The following is a 15356-nucleotide window of genomic DNA, read 5'->3' as shown; positions in this document are numbered from 1 at the left end:
TATGATAAAATAATTTTGCAAAATTAACTTAAACTTTAAAGTCTATTTTTCAATATGATGTTATTATTAAAAAATTATCTGAAGAATAACTTTTTTTTTTATTAAATTTATCGTCTTATCTTACTAGAAGGTAAATGTTAAATTACGTACAAATCAATAATACCAATCATATAAAATCAAATAATATATATAATATTCTTGATTATGAAATAATCATGAACATATCAATATTATTAAATACCTATTTTCCAATATTAAAATATCATATATTAGAAATTATATAATTTCTTTTATTAATACATCTTTATCTTTATTGAATTAATGTCCTTTCATTAGATTACAAAATAGGATGAATAGTTTTTCAAAATTGATCAAGAACATAAGGTACATTAATATAGTTTTTAGTTATTGATAGATGTTATTTCATGAAATGATAAAAGTGATGTTTTAGAGATTTTTAAGTGTAGATGAAACTAAAAGTCTCATAGTTGAAGATGTAATCAAAGTATTTGGTAATGTGGGTTGTTTACATTTGATGAAAACCCTAATTAAAAAAATGAAGAAGAAAACACCAAAGAAGTCAGCGAATCCTTAAGCTGAGATCATAGTGATTTAGTCTTCTCTCATACTAATTGTCTCTTCTAATTAATCAGCCCCACGAAAGGGACACTTTTAAGATCATTAACTTTCCTTTGTTTTAATGTGTTTGACATTGCACTTCACTTCACACAAACTTTTTCACCTAAACAAATTAAAAATCCAAAGGGTTAAAACATTTCAACAAAAATATCTTCTATGCTGCTATAGTAAGTTACCAATCTTGTAATTTGTTATTCAAAATATAACCTACTATTAAATTTAATAATTTTAGACTTAAATACTTTTTTCGTCCTCATTTTCATAGTGTTTGTTGTAGATGGTCTTCATTTTGACAGAATGTTTAAAATGATCCTCATTTTTATCGAATGTTTAAAATGGTCCTCATTTTTGCAATTCGTATTTTATTTGATCCTTTTCTGTAACGTCGTTTAAGTCAGTAACGGAACACTGTATAGGTGACACTGTTTGTATTACGTTACATTGGGGTGTGTTACGTGTACTGTAAAAGATTGTTTCATTACTGATTTAAACGGCGTCACAGAAGATGACCAAATAAAATACGAATTGCGAAAATGAGGACCATTTTAAACATTTGGTAAAAATGATGACCATTTTAAACATTCTGTCAAAATGAAGACCATTCACAACAAACACTACGAAAATGAGGACGAAAAAGGTATTTAAGCCATAATTTTATATTAGTTATTAATCATTTTCTGTATACTACTAGTGTTATGAATCGATAATTACTTCAAAGATTATAATTAGTATATGCACACAAAAAACATTTAGTTTACTCTTTTTCATTTCCTCAGTCTATTATTGTGGTGGTTGTGGAGAAGATTTTATAGGAACTATAATATATTTTGGTCCATTAAAATGACACCATGACACATGATAGCAACACTTTCAACAAGAAATCTAATCGGTTTTTTTCATTTTTGGAGAGGTTCAAATAATGTTGTGACATAATGTTTCTAATATTCAGTGTATTCACATAAATTTATTCTAATTTTGTAAGGCTCACCATTTATCTTTTTTATTTTAATATTTAGTGTAGTAACATTACCTTGTTTCTAATAATGTACTAACATAAAACTCTGTTTTTCTTTTTCATCTTCTTAGGTGCTGTAAATTTTTTAGTGACACAAAACAAAAAGAAAACTCACCAATAGTTAGAGATTTGAGATGTGATAACTTCAAATTCAACGATCTCTTATTTCTAATTTAAATATTTAACTTAAATTTAGACTCATTGTATTTTTGGTTTGAAATATTATTTATCTTTAGAAAACTTTTAAGCGAAAGAATGATTTATTTTTACACAATATAAGGGTTTTTGTTTAAAACTTTCTCAGCTTAGACTTTTTTGTTAATATTTTGGTATTATCTCTTTACTAAGTCTTGTAAATATATTGATGTTAGTATATGAAAAAAGTTTTTAACATATTTTAAAATATTAACATCAATGTCCTTCGATGTGTTTTAGAGACAAAAAAAAATACAATACCAAAAACTTATTAAAAAAATCTAAGTTCAAACTTTTTCATCTCAAAAAGAGAAATCTTTTTAAAGATATTCATAAGATATAGCTCAAGATAGAATTTGGCAACAAAAAAAAAAAAAAATCATCCACTAACTAGAATTAACTACAAATATTTATAAGTTTGAATTACAAGTCCCATTTTTTCCTAATATATTGGGACACATAATGGAGGGATGTGTATCATAGTAATAGGCAAACAGCACAGGGAAAAAAACATAGGCACTCACCATCACTTAAAACAATGGATTAATTGCATTGGAGAAGAGTCCCACATCAGTAATTGTTCCAAAGGTGAGGCATACCCACTTCAGATAAGTAACTCTCTGAGCTTCCTTCTCCAAAGCTTGGAGAGCCTTTCAGACTTTGGTTCAGAGGATTCCTTTCCATCTTTGTGATCTGACTCAAAACAGCTTTCAACACTTTTCTGTCACAGGATAAAGGGTCTAAACAGTAACCCAAATTTGGTGCTCCTCCATATCCAGAAGTTGCAGGTAATTTAGGGTCCATGCTTGTCATGTGATTGAAAATGGGGTTTTGTTGTTGGTTCTGAGACAAAATGGAGAAGCAGGGCACTTGCTCAAACTCATCTGCATGACCTTGAGTTTGATCAAAACTAATGTAAGAATCCATTAATGCAGGAAGAGATGAAGACCCTGTGTCTTCATAGCAGCTACCCATGCTAACTTTGGCTGATACTTCTCTGTTTTTGTAGAACACTCTACACAAAACCCAGTCTTCCTGCATTTAATTTTGGATTAGACATAAAAAAAAAAAAAAAGGTTAAGAAAGTGAAAGGAAAACAACATGATGCAGTGGCTGCTCTCAACACATGGAAGAATTTGGTGCTTTGATATAGGCTTACATAAGTGCAAAATAAAAAAATGAAATAGGATCTTCTTAGGTCAGCTACCCCATATATCTTATGTAGTCACATTCTAGCCAATAGCCAAGTGAGACAAATTTGGTTTTGGCACAGAGCAAAAACATATCCCAAAAAGTCAAAAGTCCTCAATTTTTTTTATTGGAAATCACTAGCTGCCTCCCTGATGCATGCAAAGGAAACCAAACAAGGTCCTTCCCAAAAGTCTATGTATATACTACTCACCATTCACAGTTGTTTATGGAAAAACAAGTTCCCCCTTACTTACTCATTTTGGTCCAATAAAATACTTTTCATGATGGGAGAACAAAGAAACTAAATCCTTTTCATATATTCAGTCAGAATAAATAATGTTACCCTAAGACTTAAACTCATTCCATTAGGGGATATATATACCTTAGAAGAAGAAACTTTAGGAGGTCCATGGGGCCCTTCAATGCGAAACTCATGCATCACCCACTCAGTTTTTCTACCTTTGGGTGCCCTTCCTTGATAGAACACCAAAGTCTTCCTCATCCCAACAAGGGTGCCCTTGCGAAGGATAGGCCTGTCCTTCCCTGTGGCCTTCCAGTACCCTGAGGCAGTGGCACGATTTGTGCGTAACCCTGTTGCATACTTACGGTCTCTTTGTGTGTAGAAATACCACTCTTTCCCTCCCACACATGCTGTTTCTGCATAATCATTTCAACACAGAATTATTATTATCAACAATCTAAGAACGTCATTGCCTAAATAATGATACATTATATGTAATTTGTAGAGAAAAAAAGTTGTATGTTTTGTGTTGTAGGAATATTCTTGTTACTGTGTAAGAAAGGGGTGTTTATATTTTTCTGCTGATGTATAATCTCTTGATTTCGGTGAGAAGAGGAACATGTGAAGCTAGGTCAATAAGGTGTGTCGTGTGTTCAAGTCAACTATGATTAGTTAAAAACAATTGTTCACATTAACAATGTTATCTTTTGTTTATAATATAATCCTAAATTAAATGAGTACGGTTTTCTTTACTTTGTCTTATTAGAAGAATTGAAAATTTTGATTTGGCAGAACAAGGAAATAAAAGTTATTATATGCGTATTATTCCATTGTATAATAGAGTCTATGTTATTTTAGAAATGCACACACGTATATATAATACTCTTAATCAGAAAGCAGTTTAAAGAAAAATACAAAAACCAAATAGTTCTTGATGAGAAGCAATTATTATTATCTGATGCAAATTATTCTGGTTACTATTCAGATAGGCCCCTATTTATAACCAGGTTATAATTCTTCCATTAATTGCTCTTGTTTCTTCTGATTTACCTATCCTTATCAGTTTCTTTTCCTATATGACATGTTTATATAAAATACAAAATTAATTATGTTGATTTCATAATCAAACAGTTGGTATTATTTCTATAATAATGTAAACTATAACACATGGCCTAGCACACCAAAGCAATGTTGACCCATCATATCAGGCCCAGAAATCACTATTATAAAAAAAAATTGTTATTAAGCACCTCAATAATTATTCATGTAGTACCAAAATAAATAAATACACAGATATTTGAAATCCTTTTTATAAATATTTAAAAATTAAGAAGGAAAGAGATCATTTTTCCTGCATGGAGATAAAATTTACAGAAGGGATTAAATTATCAGTAAAGTAACAGTTGCTTGAAATTATTCAACTGATGAAGGGGGAAAAAACAAAGGCAAACAGGACAAGACAGTTAAAGAGAAAATGTAAATCTAATTGTTTTGCTTATGATAAGTCAAATCTCACAGTGTAATTGTTTTTTACATGAAAGTACTATGAACATGGTGAGATCCAGCTAGAATAGTGATAAGGCTTGGGAGAGTTCAATCACTTTAACATGACATGTAAGGGGGTGATTATCATGTGCAGGTGTGTTGTTGCAATGAAAATTAATATTTCAATTATTTTGGTGAAAAAATCACTGTCAAACACTTTATAATAGGACAAAATTCAATGAGTCAAAATTTTCAAAACTGAAAAAAAGCTATGAAGGTGATGTATACCATGCATTAACCGTTGGATAATATTACAATATTATCGTATATAAAATCTATATATATATATATATATATATATATATATATATGCACATATATGATTTTTAGAGCTTCCCATTCAAAGTTTCCAACCTAACTGTGAAGATCCCTTTCAATGAGAGAGCACTGTATCTGCATCCACAATTTCTTATTAAGATTTTCATATATATCATTAATAATTATTAAGTACGGAAGACAAATTCTTTTTCTTTATTAAAATAAAAATAACAGCAATTTTCTCCAATATATATTTATGTTTATTATATAATATATAGTACAGGAGTGCAGCCACCTGTACCTATCTGTGTGAATGTGGCTGGGGTTGAAATTAAAGTTATGTCCCACAAGAAAATGCAAACCGAAAACAAGTGATGTTTTTTCAATTATTAACAAGGAAGAAAATATTCAATTAACATGGATCATACATCATACATGGAATTACTGATGTATCAGAAAGAAAAAAGAGATGAAAGAATAACGGTTTTGATCTTGTTCTTTCACCTAGCAAACAGAATGATGATATCATAAACCAGAAGGTTAAAGGATGAAAAGTTGATGATGAACCATAATTTTCTGATGAATTTGATGTGTGAGAATTAGAGGTATTCTGAAATGTCTCACTAGTCACAGATGGCAGCTATATATTGTTTGGCATCAGAGCACTATCAGAAGTGCATGTTTAGATTGGGATCTATAACAGCCATTGCGGTTGCTATCATCACCTCACCCCACATAATGAATTTACCCTCATCACAAGAATTCAAACAGATGAAAGCAACAACTCATTTTGTACTTTATCAACCGTAATAGGAAAACTGGAATGGATCAAGCATGCTGCATGCCCATTATAAGTATCATGTGGGGTGGCTTTGGCCTTCACTGTGAGGTGAAGAAAACCAAACAAAGTTTCTGGCTCAAGAGAATCTTTCCCAGTTTCACTTATGAGAAGAAAAACTAAACAATGAATTGTATCAAAACTCTAATCATCATACGTATAGAGAAGTTATAAGAAACATGGCATGTAACATGATTAATAGTTTATATCAGAGAATGCATGATATACATATATAGATATAGATAAGAACAAGAATACTACTCACCAGGAATATCCCAAGGTTCACACTTGTTAAGGTCAACATCTATCATGAGAAGGGAATCATTGTGTGTGACCTTCTTCATCAAGTAATCACACACAAGCTCTTCATCTCTTGGATGGAACCTGAACCCTGGTGGCAACTTTGCCTCTACCATGCTTATGTTGCTCATGTTTTGGTTTGAATAAAGGTGTGGATAGAAGAAAGAGAAAGAGAAAGAGAAAGATGACAGAGGAAAGAGGTTGAAAGTTGAAGTGAGAAATTTGGAGAAGTATAATAAAGGAAGGAGGAGAAGAAAGGAGTATATATAAATGGAGATGGATCACAAGTGGCTAAGTCAACATGTAATTGTTACCATTGAAGAAGGGTAGGATGGTCATTAAGTTCTGCGTCTCAACACAATGAATGATGACGTGCACAAACCAATCACTCCCAACTCCTTCATTTCTTCCTCTCAACTTATTTTCATCTTCGCATTATCACAAACACTATAAAAGCATACTTTTTCACACTTCCAAATTACTCATTCATCACAATTTACACTATCAAACATACTTTGTTCAACTTCAATAACACAATAATCATAGATTGCTTTTTGTATTTTGCATCATAGATAATGTTAAAAGAAGTATGGTAAATATGTCACAAAAACAGAGAGATAAACACAATCATATAACTCTCACATGAATTTGTGAGGATAATAATAGAGAGTTGGCACATAAGCAGCCAGTCTCAAATGAACACAGTGGTGATGAGAGATGACATAGGCATTTATTTAAATTTTGTCCACTTTTGCAACATCTCTCTCCCCTTCTATTAATTTGTTTATTTTATCTTCGCACAAACTATACATTTTTGTTCATATTCTTTGCCCAAAAAAACTAGAAATATATAATCTCTCTCTTACTCTCTCACACCCTTTTCTTTTCAATTGTATTGGTTGTTGATAAGCTGGCATCCATAAGAATTTTCTTGAATGACCTTTATTTGGAACAAACAAAGCAGAGTGATTATATTGATATTAATTTTGTTTAAGGGTTATTATGTCGAATAGTTTATATGCATATGAAGACACAAAGGCTAAAGAGTATATTTTGTGCTGAAATTTGATAGGAGGCCAAGGGAGTTAGGACGTTAGGTGATCAATTTCGTCACAAGATTAAAAAAATCGGTAAAAATATGCTTTCATCAATTCATTAATTATATATATTCAAATCTTGCTGTTAACCCAACACTTGAAAAGGGTTATTCCTCCTAAATTCTCTTAATCAAATTAATATATTATAATAGGTTATTTAAATTAGCCATATATAATAAACTCAGATCCTCTTATCAAATAAAAAATGTTTAGTTCAACACATTATAAAGATTGTTTTACTAGATTGAAACAATAGAAAAATAGTAATTACTTTTAGAAAAAAGTATTTGTTGTCAAACACCCTTAAGAACATTCTAAACCAGTGTTCAGTAACTTTTTAATTTACTTTTTTCTAAGATATAAAAGTATATTCCTAATAGAAGGAAAAAATTGGTCCTATATAATCTTTTCTCTTAAATTAGAATTTCTTTAGCCTTTTCTACAATGTTTTATATTTATATACTTATTTTTCGAATAAAATTTGGCTAGTATATTTAGAGCAACTCTTGGGAACGGGATAAAAACTAATCCCTTATTGCGTTTTTTTCTTTCATGAACCAATTATAATTATTTTATGAAATTTTAAACCTACTACTAGGTTAACTAGAAAACCTTTCGTTTCCATACGTTTTACAAATCCAATTTCTTAAATAAAAAATGTAATATGTATCGAAACTTTTAAGGTAAAATATGGACAATAACCTTTTCCACTTTTAAGGTAATATATATATATATATATATATATATATATATATATATATATATATATATATATATGCATATATTTTTAAGTAATTATAATAATATTTTTTTAGTTAATTTTGAGTTCTTATGATTTTTTCCAAAAATAAAATACTAAAATTAGAATGAATATTGCAAAATTTTATTGAATTGGAGGAGAGGGGGGAAAGGGGTGGAGGTCTTATTATAATATTGAAGATAAAAATGAAAAATAATTATATCAAACAAAGATATAAGTTAATTGAATAACTTTCTTTATTAAATACTCTAATTTTTAATGAATAGAATTGAGAAGAAATTAAATAAGATATTTTGTGATAGATGAAATGACCAGTGAGGTATACAACCTTTATTTTAACCCTTCAAACATGTTAAATACCTCATCATGCCTTTGAAGGTAGATGTAAAAAATATGCATTATATTTTTTTCAATAATTGAAGATAAACTAGGTTGTGAGGGCTACATTTATCGAACTTACAATGTAATGCAAAAAAGTAATATGTCTATAGTAATAGTGAAAGAAAAAATAAATACTTCATTTCATCGTCAGAGATCCAATCAAAATAGTGATCTCCATATCTTATAATTTGTAAAAATAAACATATGTCAAATAAAGTTAGAAGATGGTTATATACTATGATTTAGTTTTTTCTCTAGTCCATATTATAAGACCCTAGAAAATGGTATTTTAAAAGTGATAGTGGTTTAAAAATAGTGAAAATCGATTATTTTAATATTAAAATGTTTTAGTGTAAATAGAATTGTTATAAACGAGTTTCATTATTTTAAAACACAACATCCCTCTAGAAACCACTTTTCTAGAGTTCTCTGACTTCTCTCTAGAGGTTCTGTCTCTTTGGTTGTTTGATTGAAGAACCGAGACCGTAGGATTGATCCTCTCGGCGAGCTCTTCAAATTGGACCGATTAGTTTCTCTATTCGCGTAAGTTGAGTTTCCGCTCTTTTTTTAGTCTTTTTCTGTTTTCCGTTGCATACAAGCCCTCTTTCGCTTGCATGTAACGTTTTAATCATCAGTATGAGTCTCTGCTGATCAGTGATCATAACGGTATGTCCTGATCGTTCTTGTGATGTTTCTATGTGTAGATAGAGCATCCTGTGGAGTTAGAGGTGTTGACGTTTTTAAGGCGTTGACGTTTATAAAGCTGTCTAAACAGGATAACAGTAGGGAAGCTAGCCTTTTGCTCAAATTCAATAGAAATCTTCTATGAGAACTTAGATTTGCATGATCCTATGTTTGACTGATGTTTGGATTAATTGTTGTATGGAAATTGGGTTTCTGGTATGAATTGTGTGGCTCTGCATGTGAAGATATATTAAAATTATGTTGATTTCGCCCAGGCGAGCAGCTCTCGCTTGAGCGAAAATACCAGAAATTCACCCCTGCAACTGCGTGAGGTCTCGCCTAGGCGAGCTGGATTCGCCTGAGCGAGAGACACTCTCGTCTAAGCGAAATAGCTTAGCTTGAGCGAGAATTCGTTCAATTTTAGAGTTGCCCACTGTTTGAGTCTCGCCCAGGCGAGAGTGACCCGCCTAAGCGAGAATGACCCTCTCGCCCAGGCGAGTTCCTATACAGAATTGTTGATTATTCCTCTATTTTAATTATTAGAAGCTATAATAAATGATTTAATGTGATGTTTATTCATATTATGCTTGGATTATTGTGACTGGTAGTACATGTGGTAGAAATTGTATAAAATCAGATCATCAGAAGGTGTGGTTGCACTAGAATTTAGAGGGGAATTCTAGAGAATAAGTTAGTGTATGTGTAAGAACATGAGGACTCCTAATTTGGTTGGTATCCTGAAACTTCAATAATCATTCACGCTCAGGTAGAGCAGAATGGATTATGTCGTGAGGAGTAACAGGAGGTCCTAATTTTTGGACTTGATCAAGTCTTAGACGCGAATGGGACTTACCTTGTGAGCGGTCAGGTGATAACTCCTTGTGTCCAACTCTGCAGAGTTTGGGAACCGTCACAGGTGCACGCCACCAAGAGATCCAATGTCGCTTACATAATCCAGATATCGAGTCTAGAGTAATATATATGCATTGTGTTTGTGGTGGTCTATGTGATTCTGGTGAAAATGAGAAAGATTGCATGATTTCTGTTTATAATTGAACTGTATGATTCCTTTAATCAGATTAGCTTACCCTTGCTTTTTGTGTTCCTGTCTTGTGTTGTATGTTTTCTTTTGCGATGATCACCTATTCGGTGGGAACAAATGTGATTGCAGTGTCAAAGGCACTTCTGGAGGATGAAGAGCCATCATTTTTCTTGTTGAGGAGGAGGTTTCCAGTGGGAGCTTTAGCAGTGGTCAGTTTAAGTATAGAGTTTATTAGTTTAGTTTAAGTGTATAAGTGATATATTTTTATAATCATATCTTTTGTAAGACTATATTAATATATTATGTACATTGAATTATCTGTTTTGGAACTATGATGAAACTCCCTATTTTTTTATTAACTTTAAGCTGCTGAAATTGGGATGTTACACGTATAGAACCTTTGACGTATTCCTTTACGCCGAAAATAGATAGTATAAAAATTAAGAAAAGTTTGATATCACGTGACAATTATTACGAAAATCAAGAAAAGTTTGATATTCAATGGCACAATAGTTTCAAATATAGATTAAGATAGATCTTTATGACTCTCATATTATATAAAAGCAGAGAAACTTACGCCTAATTCTACCTTGTTATACTGAGCCACGAAAATAAAGTTTGTTTTTACTTCTATATTATAATTTAGTTTTATCAATAAACGATGTTAGATATCCTATATAAAACACCGACATATTATATATGAAATTGAACTAATTAATGAAAAGTGTTTAAGGATATGATTATGATGAGTAGATTGAAAGGTTGGTTGATGTATGCTATGAAAGTATAGGTAGGTTTGGTCTATGATGATGATGAAGATAGAGGCACACGTGAATTTGATTGTGAATGGAACTTGTTTATGAGTGTTCCTCCAAGTCAACTTAATTGACAAATTGAATCCATTAACAGGGAGAGAAGAAAATTGCATGTAGGTAATATAATAAGAACAATAAGAATAGTTGAAAAGAGGAACAAAAGCGTGTGAGATATCAGAATCATGTAAAAACAATGAATAGTGGAGATTAGGGAATTTGATGACAACTTTGGCAGATGAGGCAATTGGTGCAAATTTTGACTATTTCAATTTTATTTTTTTGGTTAGGTAAATGCAGGTTCCCCAGTTTTAGGTATTGAATTTGAGTGAGAGGGTCACGTGTAAACCATAAATGTCACCATGGAAATACTGAGTTTTCTTTTGAACAACAACAACAACAATAACATGTTTTCCCCTTGTCAACAAATGATTCCCTCATGCAAATAAGCTTTTAAATTGTTTGTGTTAGTTTCATCATGCTTTTTAATATTAACAAACATTGCAAACCAATGTAATTAATGTATAATCATCATTCTCATTATGTAAACTCCAAAAAATCTTCACCTTTCCAATTCTTAACCATATTTTACAAATATAAAACACTAATGTATAAATTTTTTCTACAGAATTTATTTAGATAAAATTATTTTAAGCACTTCAAAAAAAAAAAGGAAATGAGATTTCCATAAGTTGTAATTAGTTTATGCACAGCTTAAAACTAAAATTTTAGAGAAATTATATGAAATTCTGAAAATGAGTTTTTACACAAATTAATTTACGTTTCTGAAAAAATATATTTAATCTTTTCTTTTTATTTTGTTGTATTTATGAAAAAAATAATAATCTTTTTGTACTTTTTTTTATAGAAAATTTTATTCAAATATTATTATTATATAAATTTTTTTACTATTCGAGACCAAGACATCTTTAAAGGAGAAAACCCCATATATTTAGACAACTTGAAACTTAAAAAAATAAACAAAATTATGTCTCTAAACCAGCTAATAAAGCAATAATAGGTCATAGGTCATTATGGTTTATAAACCAGTAAATACATACCCAGTTATATAAAATATCCATCAAAACTCGTTAACTTTACAAGTATGAGATCACATTCAATAATATTAATTGCTTATAAAGATCTTGCACTAGCCAGGGTGAGAGTGCTTTTTACACTCTCCTTATTTGGATAAGGGGATCTACCACTATTAGAAGACAAAAACATCTCAAGAACATAAGAATGAAATGCTGAAAAATATATAATCTCAGTTAGAACACTTGTAATTTACTTTTTCCCTTTGAGAGATATTAATTTTCGAAACAACCATGATAAACATACTATCTCTTGAAAAATCTAGATATGAGTTTAAGTTTCACCTTTAATAAAAATAAAAAAAGTTGAACATCATATAAAAATAAAATTCTCATAAACTTGTCATTTTAAAATTTTGAATTAAAAATAATATTAACATTCGTGTAATTAAACTCATATTTTATTATTGTTTCTTTTTCACGAGATTCTCTCTTAAGACTCATAATTTCTCTCTTAAGACTCATAACCGAAAGTTAATGTTTATAACCTACTAATGTTGATGACAACTTAAATAAGTACCTATATCAAAAATCTTCTTACCGGGTGATTTAGTGATTTCTCCAAAGTTCCATCATTGACAAACACTAACAAAAGCGAGTTATCTCTCCTAAAATGGATTTGAAAATTTGTTTATCATGTTATCTTTTGATCTGTATAAAAGAGAAAAGGTAAGATAATGCTGCGATTTGGTAAAGCACCAGCTGTTAGTTAAATGTTGGACTGAACATATTTTTTTCTGACATGCTATCAGTATAAGGATCCAAAATTTGGCAATTGTACTATGCATTCTACTAGACCTGACCTATTTATGATTCAACAATGTTGGCTTGGTGAGCTGTTAAAAACAAGAAAATATTTAAACAGAAATGCTCATTTTAAATATTGAACATAACCTGTTTGTAAGCATGTGGAGGAAAAAATATCCTGAATTCAAGCTTATAAAAATTCTGAACATATTAACCTATTCTTAAATCATGCACTGCACAAGAAACCAAACCATGGTCTGAGCTAGGTGACACAACAGTTCGAAATATGAAGACAAACTCAACATCAATGTACTTGTCTTAATTACTCCAGACCTACCATTTGCATGCGAGCATTATGAAGATGGAATGAGGAACAGTTGTTATAGTTTTGTCAAAGAAAGTAGGCCATGGCTCTCTTATATTAGTGTATATGTGTGTGAATAATAAAATTTCAAGTTAGAAATGTGAACCATGTTCAACGTTCTGATAAATTTGGTGAAAGACTGCCACACCACTACTTAAAGTTAACACTCACAACACAATAAAAGGCACACACATACTAATAAGACTCTCTTATGCACTTGGATATTTCTCGGGAACAGTGCAGAATCTTAGCTATAGCACAGATCAAACTCTCCAAATATCTAATAATCTAACGATAAAATGGGTTGATTTTCCATGTTGGCCAATCATAAACTGGCATCCAATACACAGTTTGGTGCTTTTAGGCCAAAAGAATCTTGGTTTAAGCAAGGTCTAGATTCTGGAAAGTGACAGCGTCAACAGTGTCAGACAAATTAAACTCCCATATATCATAATAATGATTTCATTTCAAAGTAATCATGAGTCAATGCAGTATTTGTATAGCCAACCATGAATGATGTTTAGAATAATTTTTTTATGGAATCTTGTTTATTTTAGTTGCAGTTGTTGAATCAAAATTAGAGTTTTAATTACATTTATGTGTCTAAGGATGAATACCAGTGATCCTAATAATGATGTGATAGTCAGTATTGTATTAGACTCCTAATAATGATTACTCTAACATATACACCAGCAACCCCAGATGACTAATAATATCAACTATATCCTGTTTTGATGCAGTAAAAGGTATTTTACTTTTGATTCAGGCGTGATTCATTACACACACATGTGCATATTAATGCTCTGTCATTAGTTTTTGTGTTCTGCCAACACTTATGATTTTGGACTGACTTCATATTTGGAGTTAAAAGTATGATTATATATAGATTAGACTGTTTGCAACTAAAACTGGTAATATGCATAATAAATGTCTGTAATAAAATTAGATTAACTTAAGAAAACAAAACTCTGTTTCTGATTTTCTGATCAAAGATCAGCACTACTAAAAGCACATAAAGAAAGTGTTTTTAAACGCAAAAGTTATGACATGGTGTCCAATTTCAAAATTTGGAGAACAATGGTGCACATCCATAAGGGAAAATGATAAGAACATGGTTATGCATCCAAATCCAATAGCTTTATTTATATATTTTATTGATAATTGGTTATGCCTAGAGTTTTGAAAAGTCTAATTCACTTGGTGCACCTAAAAACTAAATCCATTGTCTATAACATGCAAATACGGTTACTTTCCATTCAAAGCTACATAATGAAAATTTGACTAATTAATGAGAGTGATGTTGTGCCTATCTGAAACCACTGAGGAGGCTGTGTGGTGTTGAAGTGCATATCATCATCTGGTATGCACTGTAGTTTCAGTCATTCTTCTTTTTGTTGATGGTAACCTTTCATGTCATTTTGCTAGGAATCCCCATCAAAACATTGAGCAAAAGCCTAAAACGACAAGGTTGAAGCACGTGGCGTGGGTTGTGGCAGTGCCATGTGTACCGAAGCCGCCCACAATTGGAAAGGGAACAAAAGGGTTAGTTCATCAATGGCTAGACGTTTAAACTTTAAACTTGGTCTTCAGAATTGCCTTTCCAACATTACAACCACTGTTGACAAAGAAAAAATCACTTATCAGTCCCTGCAAATACGGCTTTTGACAGAGAAACCAAAATGGAGTTTAATATTAATCTCTCCTAATTCAGAGAGATCACTCTTGAACAACATTTGACGTGGCCAATCTACATGCGCACCACACACCAACAATTTTGACTGCCTTTGCAGCTCTTGTTGATAAGGAATTGACGAGACAACTGTTGGATAGGATGGGTGAACCTCAATTCTATACAAGGATCAACTGCTCAAATTGTATAGAATAAACCAAAACAGAATATAAAATGAAAATAATAAAACCTGTTTATCATCTACATTCATTTCACTTTCTCTGAGAAAAATGAGAACAAATGATAATTTTGTTTTATTCTGTCATGTCATAATAAATGAAAATTATGATTCATTCCACTCCAATGATTCTCTGTATATACATACAGGATATACTTGTAACCGTATTAGCCACCTTACGGATTTATCCATTTCGAACCATCAACTATCACATCAGAAGAAGAGATCAGGATTCAACGGAATATA

At 31.0% G+C, this 15356-nt stretch overlaps 1 protein-coding gene across 1 annotated transcript; it reads right to left on the bottom strand.

The window, feature by feature from the left end:
- Positions 1 to 2216: 2216 nt before the first annotated feature.
- On the bottom strand, positions 2217 to 6471 carry LOC114162839 (NAC domain-containing protein 21/22-like). The gene is made up of 3 exons (XM_028046819.1): positions 6188 to 6471; positions 3423 to 3697; positions 2217 to 2884 (listed from the first exon to the last, which is right to left on the bottom strand). Exons 1-3 carry the CDS (start codon positions 6351 to 6353, stop codon positions 2420 to 2422), a joined length of 906 nt encoding a protein of 301 aa, XP_027902620.1. The 5' UTR covers positions 6354 to 6471; the 3' UTR covers positions 2217 to 2419.
- Positions 6472 to 15356: the final 8885 nt, after the last annotated feature.

The sequence above is a fragment of the Vigna unguiculata genome, chromosome 1, assembly GCF_004118075.2.
Source record: "Vigna unguiculata cultivar IT97K-499-35 chromosome 1, ASM411807v1, whole genome shotgun sequence".
NCBI classification, from domain to species: domain Eukaryota; kingdom Viridiplantae; phylum Streptophyta; class Magnoliopsida; order Fabales; family Fabaceae; genus Vigna; species Vigna unguiculata.
This window is presented reverse-complemented; position numbering and strand designations above follow the sequence as displayed.

Bases quoted from the DNA above. Each gene is read 5' to 3' on its own strand.
- LOC114162839 (XM_028046819.1), bottom strand. From the start codon at position 6,353: ATGAGCAACATAAGCATGGTAGAGGCAAAGTTGCCACCAGGGTTCAGG. The intron at 3,698-6,187 runs GTGAGTAGTATT...ATGATTATGCAG, and splicing joins TGAACCTTGGGATATTCCTG to AAACAGCATGTGTGGGAGGG. The intron at 2,885-3,422 runs GTATATATATCC...AATTAAATGCAG, and splicing joins CTAAAGTTTCTTCTTCTAAG to GAAGACTGGGTTTTGTGTAG.